The sequence below is a fragment of the Coregonus clupeaformis genome, unplaced genomic scaffold (assembly GCF_020615455.1).
Source record: "Coregonus clupeaformis isolate EN_2021a unplaced genomic scaffold, ASM2061545v1 scaf2076, whole genome shotgun sequence".
NCBI lineage: Eukaryota > Metazoa > Chordata > Actinopteri > Salmoniformes > Salmonidae > Coregonus > Coregonus clupeaformis.
Window position 1 is genome coordinate 24,129 of NW_025535530.1, and position 21,877 is coordinate 46,005.

Here is a 21,877-nt window from a genome sequence, read left to right on the forward strand (position 1 = left end):
ATCCTTGACAGACATCCAGCCAACCTGACACAACTGTGGGAAGCATTGGAGTCAACATGTGCCAGCATCCCTGTGGAACGCTTTCGACATCTTGTAAAGTCCATGCCACGGTGGATTGAGGCTGCTCTGAGGGCAAAAAAGGGTGCAACTCAATATTAGGATGGTGTTCCTAATGTTTTGTACACTCAGTGTATTTCCCCCATATGCAATGGGGAAAATACTGCTTAGAATACACCATACATCTCATAACTGCCATGTACCATACATATTTCCCCCCTAACCTCCCATACGTCCATTCACAAAGCCAGGTGAAAGGATATTCCAGACAGACTGCCCCAACCCAGGCCCAATGCGTCCTAGTCTAGGTCAGTCAACCTGAACGTGATCATCTGGAGGCTCCACAGTAGGACCTGACCAGACTGCCACCACACCACACCAGCACTACACCAGACCCAGACCCCCTCCTGTCCCCACAGAGACACCATCTGTCACAACCACTCTGTTTCCGGATCCATCAACATCAATGGCTGGCACTAACACTCCGTAACCCGGGCCTTTGAGAGCTCCCTGGAGACAACGACCAAACACTCAGTGGAGTTAAATGGGTTTTTAGGTTGGATGGAAGAGGATTCGGTTGATATGAATTGGATTTTAGGTGTGGTGGGGAGAAGTTGTGTATGAGTCTTGGTGGAATTGCTCTTTCTGGATGAAGGTTTGTTTTGGAGTGAAAAATTGCTTATATTGTCTATAAAGGCAATCTACCTGGACAGATTAGTTCAAACATATGAACTTACACCTCCACTCTTTATTTCCTTGTCTATGTCTGATGCCAAACCAACTCAGCTTCCGGAGTGGGGCACCTGCTCGTACTCCTACAGTGTCTCCACACTCTATGGTGGATAACCCGTCATCTTAGTGGAGAGAAATGACCTGGCTCAAGCTCTTAGCCTTCACTGGTCTCAGTAAACACCCATTAATCTTAGCTTTCTCTCGTTCTCTCTCTGTCTCTGCCATGGGGCTATGCGGGCCACTCTTCCCCAGGCCACAAAGTGAAATGGACTGCCACTGTAAACACGGGAAACAATGTGCACCGCTAGGGGAAGAAAAGACATGGGTTAGTATTTTAGGCTTACTAATTGTAAAATAAGTAGTGGGTTATAAATGTATAACTTGCAGTTTGATATGTCACATATTGGCCAATTTTTTAAATGGAGCTAACCGCGCTAGTGATTATCTTCATCAACTCTACTCTGGGCAATTTGCGGTAACAGAATGACTCGGGAGACTCAGAATTTTCACTTTAAAATGCGTCAAAGCAAAACCAATGATTGCTAGTTAAACAAACCCTACAACTCTATTCACAAGGAGGGGACTTCTAACAATTTCCACTGAAAATGTTACAAAAAACACATTTACTTGAAGAACAGTGGATGCAAAGTTTGGTAACAGAATGATGAGTTTGTAGTCATCATTCTGTTACCAAACTTTGAATCTGCACTGTTCTTCAAGTAAATGTGTTTTGTCAAATGTTCTGGAATTAAAAAAGCTGTCCTTGTGCAAAGAGTTGAATGCTTTTGTTTGACACATTTCTAAAAGTGAAAAATCGGGCGTCTCAGCATCATTCTGTTACCGGGAATTGCCCACTGTATACCATAGATAGTTTGTTCCAAAAATATCTATAACCTGGAACCAGTGTTGTACTGGCTGACCTCCTTTTCCTGTGGAGGAAATCTGCATATATGCAAAATATGCCCCAATTTCTGTTCTATTGAATTCAAATCCCCCATTGGCAGAGAGAGGGTTTGAGAGAGATAAGCAAGCATACAACACACACCACAGAAAGGCACAGATTATGAGGAGGTGGATACCCCTATTTGTTCTGAGAGGCTTGGTGTGTGTGTCTCTACTGTTGGCCTCTGACTGCGTTCCCAATCTGCCTCACCAATTACCAGCTGTCCCTCAGTCAGTACCTCCCTAGCATGTGGCTACAATGTGTGGCATGCCTCTTTCGAATACTACGGCTGTCCCTCATAAACTCTGCATGACCTCACACTCCAAAACACGGTAATATCCACTCACACAGGTTGGAGAGCGCAGAAGATCACACATACACACACAGAGAGAGAGAGAACACCACACACACACACAGTTCCCACCCCCTCCCCCTTCAAACACACACGCCAGCTGCTCAGTCTGGTGACTCACACAGTGCTCCGTCACAGCCAGTCTGTACCCTGGGGGGCTGTGTTGGCCTGAGGCAGGATTCTAACGTGATAGCTACTGCTAGTGATAAAGAGAGAGTGGTGCTATAAGACCCTGAAGAGTCAGCCTGTGGTATGACTCACTGTGGGCCAAGTGGCTATGACTGCATGCTGCTCATACATGAATCTCTGAGGGAGAGGGAGAGCTAATGTCTCTGTGCCAGTGTAGTGTGTGTGTGTGGTGTGTGTGTGTCTGTGGGAGTGAGTACATCCATTGTGTGTGTGCCTGTCTGTACACTCCATGTCTGTGTGGAAATGTGCAACAGTGTCTCTGTGTGTCTCTCTGTGTGTGTGTGTGTGTGTGTGTGTAATGCCTGTCTATGTGTGTGTGTGTGTGTGTCTGTCTCTCTGTGTGTGTGTGTGTCTGTCTCTGTGTATGTGTGTGTGTGTGTGTCTGTCTCTGTGTGTGTTTTTGTGTCTGTCTCTGTGTGTGTTTGTGTCTGTCTCTGGGTCTGTGTGTGTCCGACTCTCTCTGTGTGTGTGTGTGTGTGTGTGTGTCTGTGTCTGTGTGTGTATGTCTCTCTGTGTGTGTGTCTGTCTGTCTGTCTGTCTGTCTGTGTGTGTGTGTGTGTGTGTGTCTCTTTGTGTGTGTGTCTGTCTGTCTGTCTCTCTGTGTGTGTGTGTGTGTGTGTGTGTGTGTGTGTGTGTGTGTGCGTCTGTGCGTGCGTGCGTTCTGTCTCTCTCTGTGTGTGTGTGTGTGCGTCTGTCTTCCTGTGTGTGTGTGTGTGTTCGTCTGTCTCTCTGTGTGTGTGTGGCCGTCTGTCTCTCTGTGTGTGTGTGTGTGTGTGTGTCGTCTGTCTCTCTGTGTGTGTGTGTGCGCGTCTGTCTCTCTGTGTGTGTGTGTGTGTGTCTGTCTCTGTGTGTGTGTGTGTGTGTGCGTGTCTCTGTGTGTGTGTGCATGTATCTATACGCGGTGTGTGCGTCTGTCTCAGTCTCTGTGTGTGTGTGTGTGTATGTGCAACAGTGTCTCTGTGTGTCTCTGTGTGTGTGTGTCTGTCTCTGTGTCTGTAGGAGGCTGGTGGGAAGGAAATGAGGGAGATAATGACTCCTCTGCGAGACAGGAGCTCCGGCTGCTGATAAAAGTAATTAAGCTAATGCTAGGAAACAAGGAGCTAGTGCTTTGACGAAGAGAGAGAGAGAGAGAGAGAGAGAGAGAGAGAGAGAGAGAGAGAGAGAGAGAGAGAGAAAGAGGAAGAGGAAGAGGAAGAGAAGGATAAGTAGAGAGAGGAAACGACAGAGGGGGAAAGAGAGAGACATGTACACAGAAGTAGAGGGTGTGTCCTGTATGTGAGTGTGTGTGGTTTGGGGGGCTGTATGAGGGTCATAACAGGTGGAACAACAGTAGAGTACTGGACTCTATACTGGAAGCAATGTGGACGCTCTCCCCCTTCATATTAACCCTTCCAACCCAACCATAAGAGTAAGACGTAAGAGAGAGAGTTTCTCTTAAGACACATCTAATCCATGGTCTGGAAGGCTATAACTTTGTTATCATTGTTTTTCATTCCTATAAAGACTTTGAGAGCATGTTATGAAAAAATCAAGGCCATGCATTTGGCACTATAGCAAAGTGAATTTGAGCCAGGGATTTGTAAAAGCCAAATAAAGACAAGCGCACTTCAAAGAATGAGACAATCAAAACAGACTAGTAAAACCTATCTGACACTGCATTGGGACAGTGTCAGTCAATGTCTGTTTTCTGGCTACCATTAACAGTACATTTTGTTGTACAGTACATTGTTTCATCAGTGGCTGTCTAATTCAGTTTGGACTTCCCATAACAGAGGCCGGTAATGTATTTTCAAGCTGGAAAAACATAAAACTGTCGACTTGAAATTAAATGAGACCACACCACTCAGTGCTATAATAGCATCTGCTAGTTTGATCATATCAGGCCTAGGGGCAGAAACAGAGAGGTAGCCTAGCTGTCACAATAGGCTGACTGGCTGGGGCAAAGACATGCACACACATCTGTCTCTCTTAGCTCTTTCTTCCTGTCTCACACATTGATGCATTCTCTCTCTCTGTCTCCACCTTTCTTGATACCTCTCTGTATCCCGATTCATCGCAATCTCTCCCTTTTCTCCTTGTACTACCTCTCCTTTTCTCTCTGTACTACCTCTCCTTTTCCCTTCAGTCTCCACTGCTCTCTCTCTATTTTCTATACAGAAGCACAATGACATGTATAGGCTATGTTATCAGCAACCATATCACAGTGCTAACGGAGGGTGAAGCTATAAGCTCCTGCTTCCCATTCAGCATGCAGAACCATAGACAGTGGCTGTATTGAATTATATATATATATATCAGTATGGTAATCGCCTCACAGAGTGTTAGTGGTCGTGGCTGAGGCACATTCTTCTGGACTGATGTCGTTGCCTTGTTGTAAACCTCTGTAAGGGCATTGAGGCTGTTACATTTACAAAATCAGGCCCCGGAGTCATCTCGTTCACAGCTGCCACACACACACACACACAGACACACACACACAGACACCATCATGATCATCCCAAATCCTCATTCTGCCATCTCCTAAACCAGACGTGATAGTCTTGTGATGGCCCCATTACTGCTGCAGCCACCGTGCCCTGAGGAACTAAGTGTGTGTGTGTGTGTGTGTGGTGTGTGTGTGTGTGTGTGTGAAGAACCACTGTGGTTTTTCAGGAGGAAAGGACACCAGATAGGGCTGTACGTGACATGAGATAAAATGACCTGGGAGGAAGGTCCCTGTTAACACGCTTCACCATGGGAGTGGAACACTCCTGTCAATGGCTGTGGGTGGCAAAACCACATGCATGGATGCATACTAACACACATAGAGACACAAACACACTCCCACAGGCATGCACACGCACGGTTTCGCATTGAATTCACACACACACACACACACACCTTGCACGCCTATCCACATCTAAATATAGGACACCAATGCTACTGCACCATGTTCTCTCATATTTAAATAAAAGAAGGTCTCATACAAGAGCATGAGAGAGGAGGGGTAGAAGGAAGAGAAGAAGACTGAGGGCAGTAGAGAAGAAGGATGGAAGAGAGGGAGGGAGGGAGATGGAAGAGGGGTATTTTGCCACTGCAGAGTGTAGTCCAGAGGGGATTGGGAAGGAATCAAACTACAGGATTATAACCACGGGTGTGAATTCAATCTAGGCAAGAACTCAGCAGACACCATGCTCTTAAATCTAAAGCATATCCACAGGGGGTTCCTCTCCTCGATTCCTCTGCTCCTTCACTCCGTCGACACACTTACTGCCTTCTGCCTCCTAATTGCCCGCACTGGCAAAAACAAGAGAGACTTGTGTGTGGTGTGTGAGTGTGGAGAATTTGTGTGTGTGTGTGTTTCAGTGTGTGTGTGTATGTATACATGTGTTTCAGTGTATGTGTGTGAGTGTGTTCTGTATCCACAACCAGCCAGGAAACAAGGCATTCAGGGCGAATACTGGTTGCTGGTGCGTCATGAATATACATGAGATGGGAGACGAGAAGGAAGGAGAGAAAAAAATAGAGCATAATGAAAGAGAGAAATACAGAGAGAGAGAGAGAGAGAAAGCAAGAGAGAGAGAAATACAGAGAGAGAGAGAGAGAGAGAAAGCAAGAGAGAGAGAAATACAGAGAGAGAGAGAGAGAGAGAGAAAGCAAGAGAGCAAGAGAGAGAGAAACACAGAGAGAGAGAGAGAGAGAAAGCAAGAGAGAGAGAAACACAGAGAGAGAGAGAGAGAGAAAGCAAGAGAGAGAGAAACACAGAGAGAGAGAGAGAGAAAGCAAGAGAGAGAGAAACACAGAGAGAGAGAGAGAGAGAGAGAGAGAGAGAGAGAGAGAAGAGACACACACACAGGAGGCAGGCTTATCTTTCTCCCTGAGAGGTAAACAGGCGAGGTGTCTGTGGAGGCGTGTGGGGAAACAGACGGGCGATACCTGACAGAAAACTTAATGAACTATGTGAGGGGAATCAGAGTGTGTGTGTGTGTGTGTGTGTTGGGAATCAGAGCAGACAACAACATTGATCAACTGCAGAGGGGAACGTGCAAAAGGAATTCATTTATATCTACACTGAACAAAAATATAAACGCAGCAATCAACAATTTCAAAGATTTTACTGAGTTACAGTTCATATAAGGAAATCAGTCAATTGAAATAAATTCATTAGGCCCTAATCTATGGATTTCACATGACTGGGAATAAAGATATGCATCTGTTGGTCACATATACCTTAAAAAAAAAAAGGTAGGGCCGTGGATCAGAAAACTAGTCAGTATCTGGTGACTACCATTTGCCTCATGCAGCGCGACACATCTCCTTCGCATAGAGTTGATCAGGCTGTTGATTGTGGCCTGTGGAATGTTGTCCCACTCCTCTTCAATGGCTCTGCGAAAGTTGCTGGATATTGGCAGGAACTGGAACACGCTGTCGTACACGTCGATCCAGAGCATCCCAAACATGCTCAATGGGTGACATGTCGGGTGAGTATGCAGGCCATGGAAGAACTGGGATATTTTCAGCTTCCAGGAATTGTGTACAGATCCTTGCGACATGGGGCTGTGCATTATCATGCTGAAACATGAGGTGATGGCGGCGGATGAATGGCATGACAATGGGCCTCAGGATCTCATCACGGGTATCTCTGTGCATTCAAATTGCCATTGATAAAATGCAATTGTGTTCGTTGTCCATAGCTTATGCCTGCCCATATCATAACCCCACTGCCACCAAGGAGCACTCTGTTCACAATGTTCCGCAAACCGCTCGCTCACACATAGCCATCTGCCCGGCACAGTTGAAACCATGATTCATCCGTGAAGAGCACACTTCTCCAGCATGCCAGTGGCCATCGAAGGTGAGCATTTTCCCTACAAAAGTCGGTTACTGGGCAGCTGAACTGCAGTCAGGTAGAGACCTGGTGAAATGACAGCATACGCCCAGATGAGCTTCCCTGAGAGAGCATGCAGATGAGCTTTCCTGAGAGAGCATGCAGATGAGCTTCCCTGAGAAGGCACGCAGATGAGCCTACATGAAAAAGCATGCAGATGAGCTTCCTGAGAAAACACGCAGATGAGCTTCCCACTGAGAGAGCATGCAGATGAGCTTCTGAAAAACACGCAGATGAGCTTCCCTGGAGGCCTGCAGATGAGCTTTCCTGAGAGAGCATGCAGATGAGACTTCCTGAGAGAGCATGCAGATAGGCTTTCCTGAAAGGGCTGCCAGATGAGCTTCCCTGAGAGAGCACGCAGATGAGCTTCCCTGAGAGAGCATGCAGATGATTCGCTAGCCTGCCAGATGAAACCCTGAGTCAGTGACTTCCCTGGTGAGCATGCAGATAAGCTTCCCTGAGAGAGCATGCAGATGAGCTTCCGTGAGACGGTTTCTGCCAATTTGTGCAGAAATTATTCGGTTGTGCAAACCCACAGCTTCATCAGCTGTCCGGGTGGCTGGTCTCAGACGATCCCCCAGGTGAAGAAGCCGGATGTGGAGGTCCTGGGCTGGCGTGGTTACACGTGATCTACAGTTGTGAGGCCGGTTGGACGTACTGCCAAATTCTCTAAAATGACGTTGGAGGCAGCTTATGGTAGAGAAATGAACATTCAATTCTCTGGCAACAGCTCTTGTGGACATTCCTGCAGTCAGCATGCCAATTGTACACTCCCTCAAAACTTGAGACGTCTGTGGCATTGTGTTGTGTGACAAAACTGCACATTTGAGTGTGGCCTTTTATTGTCCCCAAGGTGACCTATGTAATGATCATGCTGTTTAATCAGCTTCTTGATATGCCACACCTGTCAGGTGGATGGATTATCTTGGCAAAGGATAAATACTTACCAAAAGGGATGTAAATATATTTGTGCACAACATTTTAGAGAAATAAGCTTTTTGTGCGTTTGGAACATTTCTGGGATCTTTTATTTTTGTTCAGTATATTTCCGAATTTCACGAAGAAGCTCTACATAAACGCACAAGCATCTGCTTTGTCTCCATAACAACTTACAAATAGTTCTTTAAGCTCCGATTTATAGTAGCATACTGTAGGAATTGGTATTGTGAACAAAGTGGTGCATTTCCATGTACAGTACAGTGATTTGCATCCATTTAGACCTCTGAAACAAACAACTATGACATGTCTACAACATTATCCAACCCACTGCTTTATGAAAATAGCAACATTAAGCATTGATGCATACTTTGCATAGTAACATGGTACCTAGCGTGTCTACAACATCATCCAAACTACTGCTTTACATAAATAGCAACACTAAACATTGATGCATAGTATAATAGCATGGTGTACAAAGCAGCGGTGTATGCCCCTTACATCACAGTCACACTACAACATTACACAATCCTCTAGTTGGAATTAATCTTGCATTGCCAGTTGCCACACTTCCAAGACATTCAAGACTTCACTTGGATAAAGTCAGTGGTAATCGAGGTTCATTACGCAACCCTCTAGTTTTCTGGGATTTTGGATGGTGCCAAGAGCCTAGCATGTAGCAGCTGGGGCCTTGCTATCCTGGAGAGATGTGTGCTGTTGTGTCCCTCTCTGCCACTGTCCTGGTCCTGCCCAGTTGGCCCCGGTTCCAGCCTCTGTTTTTGTAGGGCTAATCCATGAAGTCTATTTATCCTGTGTCGGAGGAAGGGATAAAGGGTGCGACAGCTAAACCGCTAATCCAGCTTCAGCCCTGGGACACTTTTAACGATATCCCAGATTGGGGCTGTCTGGATTAGAAAGGAGAGAGAGTCTGTCTGATGTCTAGTCAAACACAATCTGGACTGCAGGAACTCCAGGGAGAGAGAGAGAGAAATAGAACGAGTGTGTGAAAGAGCAGGCCCGCTAGGTTCAGACAGGCAGTCACAACAGAGCCCACTCAGACTAGACTGGAGAGAGGCTCAGTGTAGGGGACAGGGCTCTGAGGGCCTAGTCTGCCCAGATGGCCCCTCTCAGACACTCTCTCTCCCTGGGAGGGCTTTCTATCTATGTCTGCAAACTGTCAACAACAGTAGAGTTTCAGGGTCAGCGCAGAGAGAGAGAGAGAGAGAGAGAGACACACAGAGAGGCGAGAGACAGAGAGGCGAGTGAGAGAGAGAAAGAGAGGCAGGAAGAAGAGAGAGAGAGACAGAGAGGCGAGAGAGAGAGAGAGAAGAGAAAGAGAGAGAGAGAGAGAGAGAGAGAGAGAGAGAGAGAGAGAGAGAGAGGCAAGAGAGGGAAGAATCAACAGGAGCTTTTAGTGCAGGAGAAGAAAGCATACACGAACAAACACATGCACGTCACAAGCTAACCCCTCTACCCTGCTCTCTGCCTGCTTCACTGACAGGTGTAGTGAGTGGTATGACATCTTCTGCTTGTGAAGGAGCGCATGGGTTACTTAGTGGAGGAATGAGTCACTCTGATACTCTGGCTGGGAAGATGAAGAGAAGATGAGTGTCCCTGGTGTATCGCTAACTCTAACTATGTCTCTCGCCTCACAGGAGACACAGTGGGCAGCCGGGCCTGGGCACGTTAGCGCTAACGTAAACAAGTTAGCGCGGTAATGCTAACTGACAAGCAGACGCTACAGAGGTAATTGCAACTGATCCTATTTTGAGGAGAACTATTGAACTAGGCTATGCTTTAGTGCAGGAGAAAGCACACATATCACGATCTGGCCCTGCTCTGCTGTGAGGTATGACATCTTCTGTGGTACTATGCTCAGTGTTTTCCACTAGCGCTGTCTATCGGCTATACAGCCGATTACTGACACATTTTCAGCCGGCTAGCTTAAACTAGTTAGGCTACTTTCAATTCACTAGTCAGAAAAAAAAAGTATGCAGCGCCCTCTCTCGCTACAATGAACGATATGCATCTTCTAGCGATCTATTGATAAGACAGGCAACTGTCAGTCACAAAGTGAGCGATGACGCTGAAACACTGCTGATTTGACAGTCTGCGGTCTGTCCCGCCTCTCGGTACTTGGGTGTGTGTGTTGTGTGCGCTGTGGTTGCAGTCATATTTCTTTACACGGAGGGAGAGCATGAATTTGCATGTCCCATATAATGTGAGTGAATTTGCACATCCTATATAATGTGCTAACGATGAGTCTAAATCCACTTAGCCTATTGTTTTCTTTTAGTGAAAGTGATTTACAAAAGTAAACCTTCAATAGTGAACATACTAGCAATATGCTGGCTACTGTTGATAGTCTGTAAAAAGAAAGCTACAAAAAGAAAACTAGCATTAGCCTTGGCTAGCCTACTGTAGCCATGTCGATATGTCTTTTGGAACATTTGTCTTAAAGGGACAGTGTCCCTCTTCTCAAAATGACACACTTTAGAAACAAAAATGTATGCAATTAATACAATGCAATTCTAAGGAATAGCTTAACGACTTGCATTGCCAAATTATATTACACAGCTTTTTAATACATATAATAACCAAACGTATCCTATTAATAGCTGAATATAAAGAGAAAGCATGCCAACCTATAGGCCCTGCATGACCCCAGTGCATTTAAAGGGATACTTCGGGGTTTTGGCAATGAAGGAAGATGGAGTTAGTTTTGCAAGCTAATGCTAGGTACCAACTAGCATGCTAGCAGTTACCATTAGACATTCCAGCCATTGTACTAATGCTAGTTAGCAATTGCGCTAATGCTAGTTACCAACTTCCTTCAAACTTCAAAAATCTTGAAATATCCCTTTAAGAACTACACCATGTCTGGGCCAGTAGAAATTCTGTTCGGGCCAGTAGATTTTTTGCTAACTGGCACGACTGGGACAGTGAGAAAAAAAGTTAATGTTGGACCCTGGCATGTTTGATATGCAGCCACGGAGTGGTGGCGCATTGGCTATTTACTTTGCTTTGACTGACGAACAGCAAGCTTGACTTGTTTATAAAAGGTGTCCAACTGACTGAATAAATGTGATCTCATATATCCTTGCTAGTCATAAATGATACAACGTAGTTACTGTATATGTCCATGGTATCGGGACAAGTAAACTAAAGATCTCGTTTGTATTTTTGATCTGAAGTCCATCAGGACTGGCAAGACAGTGACGTTAAAGTGAGCGACTCGTCAGTAGTCTACCGAATTGCATCTGTAAGGCCCTCCTGTAGCTCCGTTGGTAGAGCATGGCGCTTGCAACGCCAGGGTTGTGGGTTCGATTCCCACGGGGGGCCAGTATGAAAAATGTATGCACTCACTAACTGCAAGTTGCTCTGGATAAGAGCGTCTGCTAAATGACTAAAAATGTAAATGTAAGCGAGCCATTCATTTGGCTCCCTAATTTCCATACTGATAGGCTTTGAATTGTTTAAAAAGATAATTATACTTATTTTCAAAGATATTGATATACAGTAGGTTTACTGATTTAATCTAAGTATTGACAATGGAGTAGTCAACTGCTGCTTTCTGTGTGGCAAAGCCTATGTTTAACACCTGCTTCATTCTTCAATCATACCTGAAGCCTATGGAAGTCATCAGACTCTTACAGGATTTTTTAAAGGCCCAGTGTAGCCAAAATTAAGTTGTTCCTGTGTTTTGTATCATATTGCACAACAGCTGATTAAACTAACAACGTAAAAGTGTGACAATATTTGATCAGTGTTATTTCCGGATACATTGTATTTTCAGCCAGAAACTATTAGAATGTACCAGTGGCCACCAAAATAGAGCTTGTTCAGCAAAAATGTTTTAACCCGATCCTGGCTTGCTACATTTTTCAATTAGCACTATGCTGTTGTTTAGTGTGAAGGAGCACAGGGGTAACTTAGGGGAATGAGTCACTCTGATCGGGAAGATGAGCAGAAGATGAGAGTCCTGCAGGTTGGGGCTGGTGCCTGCCTAGCATGTTGGCACTCTAACGCCAACTGACTCACCCACGGTGATGACAGAGGCCAGCTGGGGATGAGTCAGCATGAGGCAACAGAGGGTCTACATCGTCCATCATATTTTTGTCCCAACTAGGCAACAAACCTAACCAACTGAGCTAATTGATCAGTTCAGTGATTGACTGAATTTAACACAGCTGGTCTTCCAGGTCAGTTCAATCAAAAACTTGGCACTCAAGGACTAGGGTTGAGAGTCCTGTATGTTGGCACTCAAGGACTAGGGTTATCCCAGAGAGGAAGGCTTATTCCCAATACCTCCCCTTAGCCCTCCCCCTCGTTTTAGAGGGTCGCTCGGTGGAGGAGTGGCACTCGAAAATGGAGCAACGAGTGGTAGGGAGAGCCTAGGGAATGGGACATCACTACATAACTTGCGCACATCAGAAACTGCAAATGGATACCATGCAATTCATTGACGACGAGCCTTGTGTTTTTCACAATGCCTGTACTAGCGGCAATAATAGCTTTCCTTATATTTCTCATGCAACAAATACGTACTTACCATATGAGCAACAAATGAGAACAGCAGAACAACAATATGCACGTAATGTCCCCATCCTCTGGTTGTGGTTCAATGTGGACTACTACTGAAGCAGGACTTTCATTCCTTAGCAGTTTGACATATAACAGTCACATTTCCTTCACTCAGTCATTACCAGTGGAAGTATTGTAACTAGAACAATTAAAACCACTGTTCTGAACTAGTATTTATACCAAACGTTTTAGAGTCCATACACAGATCGTTTACATAGCTACGCTACCTGCATTGGCAAATATTTTCAATCTCTAACGTTAATGTTAAGTTTAGGGGATGTGAAAAAAAAATGAGTAACTTTTAAATGCCAATTTTTGTATCGGTTTTCCGTTAAAACTATTAGAAATTAATACAAAATTCCATGTGAATTCACAATGCAGATGGTCTACATCACACTTCCTGCTTATTGAGAAAATTGGCGCGTGTAGCTTGTGGCACGTGTAGCTTGTTGTTGTCCAATGACAAGTCATCAAACCGGCACTAGGCTACAGTCATAGCTAGAGGCTCCGTGTGGAAGATATCTAGGCTAATCAATGGAAGATGGAATAAAAATGACAGAACTAAAAGTTAAATGAGAAGGACAGGCTACAACACTGAGAGCCAACAGGTAGGCTGCTACTTAATAATCTGAATGGAGTTGTTATTTGCTATAGAAAGGAATGGAAAGCGCACAGTTAAAGTTATGTATAGTCACTTTACCCCTACCCTGCCTGGCTGCTGCCTCTCTCTCCCTCGTGCAGCTCCGGTAAATAAAGTAGCAAAAAATTTGGCTTTTTTCCCCTCCTACTAAATGTTACAGAATTGTTGCGTTAGGTATTTGTTTAAAACAAAAAAATCCCTTTATGGTGATGATCGGGACTTGTTTGTGGTAGCACTGTGAGAAAAAAGCTTGTGAGAAAAGAATTTCGGTTAGGGATATTTTCTTAACATTAACAATCCCAATTTCATTTCAACATTTTAAAGTTTAAACGTTCACACCCCTAGTTAAGTTACTACAATAAAGAACAACGACAAGTGAAATATTTTTTTATGAACAGCAAAACAAGCTTACAAAATTGTACAATCAATTTGCAGTAAATGCTTTAGCTAGCTAGCTAAGCTAGATTCTTTACATCAAGATGACAGCCTGGTTTCCTGGTTTATTCAGGAGTCCCTAAAACATGAAACAACACAAATCACAATTCATACAAATGTCACGCCCATATAGCAAGCTAAATGTATGGCTAGTTGGCTAATGTTAGCTAGTCAGCTTGTTAAATAGCGATTTTTGTAAATTAACTTTATGACCAAAAAATATGCATAATCCTTTTCTGCATTAACATATTCCTCTTAACTGTACATTGTTTTGCATTATTTGTTATGACGTTATAATTACTTACGTTTGCTTCCATCATAGTATTTTTGCCAGCCATCTTCCTGAAGCAACTTTACAGACTTGGGTCGCAGAGCTTCATGGCAGTTCTGATAACCACTCGATAGGAAGTCTGCATGCCAATTCGCTTCGTTTGGAGGGCCAACTACAGGGCTAAAAGGCACTACCCCTCGCTCAAAGTTGAATTGGAACACCACTCCGACTCAATGCGACTCGAGGGATGGTGCAAAATGGAGGGGGAGGACTAAAGGGGAGGTACTGGGATTAAGCCCGAAGAGGTGAAGCAAGTGGGTTTGCTCCACCCAAAATCTGTCCACATTTAGCAGCTCATTAATTCTTAAGTAAGTGAGGAGTTTTTGTATGGGGGGCAATGAGAGAGTGTCGAATTTAGTCAAGATAAAAATGTATTGCTATTGTGATATCTAATAGACATTTTGTAATGCTTAGGTTGTTACGAGTGTACTGACATAAGTGTGATGCACGTGACCACCCGGCAACTTGGAGAAAAAAACACTTTATATCAGTTGTCCCTGTTGGAATTCGTGACAGTCTATGCATATTCATAAGGCTAGCATAGCATCTCTCTACATTGAATACAGGCAGTTGACGTCAACACCCCTCATCGAATATTCAAAAAAGTATTCAATAACGAGATGTATACACCAATCACCAGAGAGGAATAGGCAGGAGCCTGCCATTCCGCTCTGTGGGCAACGAATCCCATTGTTAGGGCGGACACACGCATCCCGTCATTATATCCAGTATCTCTGGTTATACCCAAACTCTAGTCTATACCCAGAGTTTCTGTTGAGGGTTTCTGATGAGTTTTGTGACACCACTGCCTCTTCTGAGAAGTAACAGTTACAATATTGTAACAATCCCATTACAATCGTTTCTATGCCCATTCAAGCCATATGGAAATGACACTTTGGGAACCACATAAGCAAAAGTTATGGGTGTTTTCATGCACATTAAGTTGATGATATTGTGTTCCATCACGACGGCCAAATTACAGGATGGGAGAGAATAGGGAGAGAGGAGATTGGGAGATAAATGAAGCAATCACACACACACACACACACACACACGCGGTTCCTGAAACAATTACGCTTTTCCTGGAGTTGAAGGAAACCAGTAAATAATCCTGAAGTGAGCATTTAGCCTATTCTCTCCATTCCCCTGAAGTATATTTATTGAGCGAGAACGATCAATATCAGGAAGTGGATCTATTGGCATCACAGTAAAGACAACTGAGGTGTGAGAAGGCAACTTGTGCATCCGAAATGGAACCCTATCTTCCTATATAGCGGCGCACTACTTTTGATTGGGCCCATAAGGCTCTGGTCAAAAGTAGTGCACTATTTAGGGAATAGGGAGCCATTTCAGGGTGTTGCAATAAAAAACCCAAAGATTAGGGAGGGAAAACAAAGCTTATAGTTAGAAAGCCATCCGTTTTAAGCTAACAGGCCAGGGTATTGTATTATATGGTTGGTCCACATGGGAGAAGGTCGGTTTAGGTTTAATCAATGGTTAAAGCATTTGACTGGACTTAAGAGATGGATCTTGGAAACAGCACTGGAGAGAGGGTGAGAGGCTGTGTGTGTGTGTGTGTGTGTGTGTGTGTGTGTGTGTGTGTGTGTGTGTGTGTGTGTGTGTGTGTGTGTGTGTGAGAGTGTGGGTGTGAGAGTGAGAGAGAGAGAGTGTGTGAGAGGGTGAGAGGATTGCACTGGGAGAGGGTGAGAGGGTTGCACTGGGAGAGGGGGAGAGGGGGAGAGGGTTACACTGGGAGAGGGTGAGAGGGTTGTTTCCGAGGCATTAGGCAGAGCTGTGTTGGAGATCGCAGCTTTGAGGAAAAACATCATGTTGAAGAGCCCACGCTAGTCCCACTGCGGATTCGTTTTGTGTGTGTGTCTGCGTGCGTGTATGTTTTCCAGGGTGGGCTTCACACAGTTTTGTGTGTCACACACTGTGCATGTGTATCTGCTTGCACCTTTTTGTTATTTGTGTGGGTGAGAGTCAAGAAAAACATTAGCTGTGACAGGAAACCATGTCTTGCTTTTCACACTGTCGGGCCAATGATCACGCTCTTAGCTAAAGAGCGATCTGATACAGGACAGAATAAGTAGCAGTAGGTAGCGTGTTGTGGTGAGCCTCAACTACTGTAGCCCTGGAGCGAATTAAGACTGGGTGAAGTCAACCCATGCAAAATGAAACTCTCTGGCAAGTTGTGAAGTCTGGAAAGTTTTGAGCACACCTGAAAGACAGACACTCTTTCCTCTTCTCCCTCGTTCCTTAGATTTTGTGAAATCTCAGGACATTCCCAACAGAAATGGAGCGAACTCGGCATCTACCATCCCAAACGACACAGGAGGACAAGCAGGAAAACAAGGCTCCAGGATGGCTTCAAAGCGAAGGTCTCTGAACACAGGGCTAATAAGAACAGCCTTTGGCCTTATGACTGGGGACAGTAGCAGTAGTTTTGAAAGCTACAGCTCTCTCTCTGAGAGAGAGAGAGAGAGAGAGAGAGAGAGAGAGAGAGAGAGAGAGAGAGAGAGAGAGAGAGAGAGAGAGAGAGAGAGAGAGAGAGAGAGAGAGAGAGAGAGAGAGAGAGAGAGAGAGAGAGAGAGAGAGAAGGGAAAAAAAAAAAAGGAGTGCAGCCAGCCGCATCTCTCACCTTCATTTCCTCCTTCTGGAGGACAAAGAGAAGGACAAGAGCTGTGACAGAGAGGGGCAGATGGATTAATGATTGTTCTGTTCTTCTCTCAATGGGGATAATCACTTTGGGTCTGTTATTGTCTTTCCTTCCATCGCCCTTGTCTTGACACTCTCTGCATAGGGTGGTGATTTCACCTTGTAATGGGAGAGTTTATATACTGTACATTCGCCCTGTCAAAGGAGTCAGTGTCACCCACACACGCACGCATACACACACTCATAAGTAGACATATAGAAAGGCTATGTTCTAATGGCCTAGCATGCATGACATAAGTGATCCATAGGACGCAGCTTCTGGTGTATAAGGTCCTAAGAAACCTAGCCAGGTTAGCATCTGCCATGGGAATGAGTTCAGTTCACTAGCTAGCGTTGGCAGACGCTGCCTGTCCTTTACTGTACATTCACAGTACATCCCGTTTTAGCTCACGAGTGAGTGAGTCACACTCAAGACATCTTGGTTTTTCTCATGCATTTAGAAGGGCAGGAGAGGAGTCCTCAGTTTTTGCCAAACGGCATTGAAAATGGCCATAGGATTTGGCTATACAGCAAAAAACTAATCTGGGACCAGGCTAAGGTGCTGCCACTTCCCTGAAAACTATTTAACCAGACACAATCAGGTGACTTGAGACCAAAGCTGTTTGTTGTTTCCTTCTTTTCCTTTGTTTGACCAGAGTGATGCTCTATTCTCTTTTCGACTTTTCTGTCAGACACGCAGCCCTTGGCCAGGTTCCTGTCACAGTCTCAGATGGTTTTTCTTTCCACTCCTTGCTTGCAGGCTAAATTTAGACCTGATGCTGCCCGGCTTTTGTGCTGCGGCCTCAGTTGACAGAAAAAATAAAGACAGAGAGAGAGAGAGAGAGAGACGTTGCGTGCCCCAGAGGCATCGTCTGTCCTTCAACAACAAAAACTCCCTAAATAAAAACGGAGGTCTCCTCTCCTACCCTTCTAAATGCATGAGAAAAACCAAGATGTCTTGATGTCTTGAGTAACACAAAAAACAAGACAAGACAAAACTTCTGGCAGTAAGCGTTATTTCTGACATGCTTCTCTTCCTGACAACTCAATTCCAGAGAATAAACTCCTCCACCCTTTGTAAAGTGGGGGATGGGGGAGTTAGCCTACGTATTCAGAGGAAATAATCTCTCATCTTTACAGATTTCTAAAAAATATCCATGAGGACTTAATATCCTCTGTATTGTAAGGGTATCTCAAGAACTTAGCTAAATCGATCATGGACATGGCACGTCACGCATCAGATTTATTCTAATTATCAGCAATTCACCAAGACAGTAGGCTTATTCCATGAGAGCTCAGTTCATCAAGAGAGTAGACCTATTTCATAAGAGCCACTTGACTGAACAGTGCCAGGCCTGAAGCTTTGAAGTGTGTGGTTAAGAAGAGCAGGCCCATGGGCTCCAAGAACCCTGTCAAAGAGCCCCATCCTCCCTCCATCCTCCGTGGTCAGAATTCAATTAGGAACGGGGGGATAGGATCACTGCCGACGTTCCTGAATCCCCTCCAGATTATCCCTCTCTCCTTCCCGCTCTCTCCGAACTCGGAAGAGCCAAGACTGCGTTAATAGCGTTCCCGGCAAGTTAAAAGAACGGAACTCAACAGAAACCTTGCGCAACTCCAGGCGGAGTTCATGCATGCTGCGTTACGCAGAAAGAACCGAGCAGGGAGAAAAAGAGAATAGCCTCGGGGTGTAGTGGGGTTTTTACCGGCAAGCTGTTGCCACACACCACATACCCCATCACACTCTTGGACGATTCATATTTATGTGGTGCCCGCCGAGCGAGCACAGCCTAAGGCCCAGGGGATGGAGCAAGCTGCTTGGCATACTCCCCATCCCCTTCTAGAGGGCTGAGTTTGCTCTCCATTGAGCTTTATTCCGTCCAGAGGCTGTGAACAAATCAGCTAACACAAGAAAGAAATCTATTGATTTGGCTGTTAGAATATAGCCTGGTCCCAGATCTGTTTGTGCTGTCTTGCCAACTCCTATGGTCATTGTCAAGCTTGGCTAATATAGGAGGGACATCCATTGGTTTGGTTGATAGAATGTACTTTATGGATAGTAAAAGGAACTTAGACTAGTGTATACTGTACGCAGTACAGCCTGCACTCACATACCTCCTATCACTGATCGGCAATCGTCCTTCAGATGCTCCTCTTGGAAAATTGCAGACTTGTTAAGTCCATAGGTGCCGTCAGAAATGGCGTGACGAACACTGCCTCACTTTGAAGCGTGAAAGCCGCTGCATGATGAACTGAGGTTGACTCAGGCAACAAATTGACTGATAGCTTTGTTCACCGTTTTCACAGCTCGCGGTCATGTGTTGAAACTGAATCAAAGAGCAGTTTGTTTCAAGACAACAACTGAAAATGGATATTTGACTGATAACTTTGTTTGCTGTTTTTCCTGTCATGTGTTGTATCAGAGAATGTTTTGCTTTCGTTGTGAACTAAGTGATATTTCTCGAGGCCACATGAATGTCCCTGGTCAGATATGTTCCTGTCTCTGGTTTGAACATCTACAACTGATGTTTCTCTTGAGGAGATATGAATATGTGTGTCCTGTCCTGGTTTGCCGGATCTGTTTCTGCCTCTGAACGTGGCGTTGCTGGGGTACATTGCCGGGGTAGAGGAGAACAGAGGGAGGTCAGCCAAGCCCAGGGCCAGACCGTTATCAAAACACCAGCGGAGAGAGGGAGCTAGAAAGACTGCACACAACCAAAACTAGCCGTTTACCTCAGACACACACACTTCACTCTCAATCCTCTTTTTACTGCTTTTTTTTTTTGCATATGGTTTTAACCCGAACTGACACCAGTATCAGAGGATTGCTGGCCATCATGTGTCAGTGTGCAGTTCAGCTATAATATAGCTTTTATAACCATTATAGCATGTCTTGAAGCAGAGCTGTTAAAGTAGAGTTCTGACACTGAAATGAAGGAGCTGTCATAATCCCAGCAAGGGAAGGGGTGTGGTTGTAAACAAACTGCCAGCTCATCCTCTGACTCTCTGCTCTCTTTCCTTCTCCCTCTCCGTTTCTGACTCTCTCTCTCTCTCTCTCTCTCTGAGTGAGAAAAAATGCATAGAAGCCAAGGATAATACTGGAGACTTCCTGTTTCAGCATTATCACATAACCACAGAAGAAGTCCAATATTGCTGAAATACTGAGGATAATGAAAGGATTCAATGGAAGAGCTTAAGCTTAGTTTTTAGCAAACTAGGGGGAGGGTTACTTACTGTAGCATTCTGTCTCCTCTTGTAGCATTTCTTTGACTCTAAAAAGACTTCTCATATAGGCTACAAAGACTAATTTTGGGGTTGCTCATTCTGGTTCTCCACACAAAATGACGACTACGTGTAATATATGTGGCGTACAGTATAGGATGCTTGTTATAGGATATGAGAAAGACAGAATCGTGCCTGCCAAAGGTTACCGGTGCTATCCTTTTCCATATCTGCACGGAAATAATCGCTGAACTTTTCCTTGAAAACATGACACCGATTTCCATATGACTTGCCAGTGGCAAAGACATTAGCTGCCCCTCATTCAAATGTGTTGGAACCAAAGGTCAACACCCCTAAAACATTTTTTAAATTTCTATTATAACAGTTCTATTCCCTCTCATTCTGTAGGCCTATCATAATAAATTGACCTTTGAAAATACTTTTTAATTGAATATCAACCAATTAAAGTGAATTAGAGGACTTATTGTTTACTTAAGCAATAAGGCCCAGGAAGTGTGGTATATGGCCAATATACCACGGCTAAGGGCTGTTCTTAAGCACGACGCAACGCAGAGTGCCTGTACACAGCCCTTAGCCGTGGTATATTGGTCATATACCACAAACCCCCGAGGTGCCTTATTGCTATTATAAACTGGTTACCAACGTAATTAGAGCAGTACAAATAAATGTTTTGTCATACCGTGGTATAAGGTCTGATATACCACGGCTGTCAGCCAATCAGCATTCAGGGCTTGAACCACCCAGTTTATAAAAGTTTTCAGATCATGTCCTCAAAACCAGTTAGTGTGCAGGAGTGTCTAATATGAAGACACAAAATGACACAAAAAAGGTAACAGGCTATTACAAATAGTGTAATAACTAGGCCTAATAATAGCTACAACGGGAAATTATCGTTACTCAGTCAAGAACGTGCTGTCCCTGGCAAATTTCTTAAGAATGGATATAGTGAAACAATGGGCTGCTTACCTTCAACGTCTCTCCACGTTTAAAACTCAACTCATCATCTGCAGTGGCTTTGAAATCGTATTTGGCAATGGCCTCCATGGTGAGGATTGTTGGAACACCTGTATGCGGTGTTGATGAACGCACAAGGACCCTTCTGGAGTCTTTCAATTGAGTTTATTCCTCCAAGGAATGTTGAAAATTATGAACAATGTCAGAAACAAAAACCCAGAAAAGCTCTGGTCCCGTTTTTTCCCTGGTCTGACCAGTCACTCCGAGTAGCGCAAAGACCCTCACTCACTACCCGCCGCTACAAACCAGTGAATAAGAACGCAGATAGAGAACATGAGACTATGTCGCAGCAATGCAACATTAACCAACACCGAAAAACAATTCACTAATATGATAGCGTGTGATGTGATGCCGCGCCCATAGACAATACTAACATTCTGAGGCTCGCGCAACCAGGGGAGGAAGGATATCATCTGATTGACTTTTCCTGAGGCCAACTAGAGCACACCATCTCCACAAGTGACCAATCGGATGTGAGAATATGGTCATATCCAATAGGTGTACTGTAGCTGTGCAAAACCAATGGGATTGCACATTTACACGCCTTGTAGAGGATTTTTGACAGGCAGATGTGGTTGTGGCTGATGACTCAAAACTCGAGCTAAATGTAGAATTTCGACTCAAAATCCTTTTACATTTTAGTCATTTAGCAGACGCTCTTATCCAGAGCGACTTACAGTTAGTGGGTGCATAATTTTTTCATACCCCCGTGGAAACGAACCCACAACCCTGGCGTTGCAAGCGCCATGCTCTACCAACTGAGCTACATTTACTGTCCTCTTTTCTAGCCTTGACATTAGCCTACATCATTATTTTGTATCAACTGCCAGCTCATTTTGTGAAACATTAGGGAGTAA

At 44.6% G+C, this 21,877-nt stretch overlaps 1 protein-coding gene across 1 annotated transcript in view; it reads right to left on the bottom strand.

Moving 5' to 3' along the window:
• LOC121554074 (growth factor receptor-bound protein 2) overlaps window positions 1-21,613 on the bottom strand; it is a 40,299-nt gene extending 18,686 nt beyond the window's left edge. Inside the window, exon 1 of the mRNA XM_041867526.2 lies at window positions 20,973-21,613. Within this exon, the coding sequence (XP_041723460.1) occupies window positions 20,973-21,050 (78 nt within the window). The 5' untranslated portion in view covers window positions 21,051-21,613. The remainder of the gene's footprint in view (window positions 1-20,972) is intronic.
• Window positions 21,614-21,877: the final 264 nt, after the last annotated feature.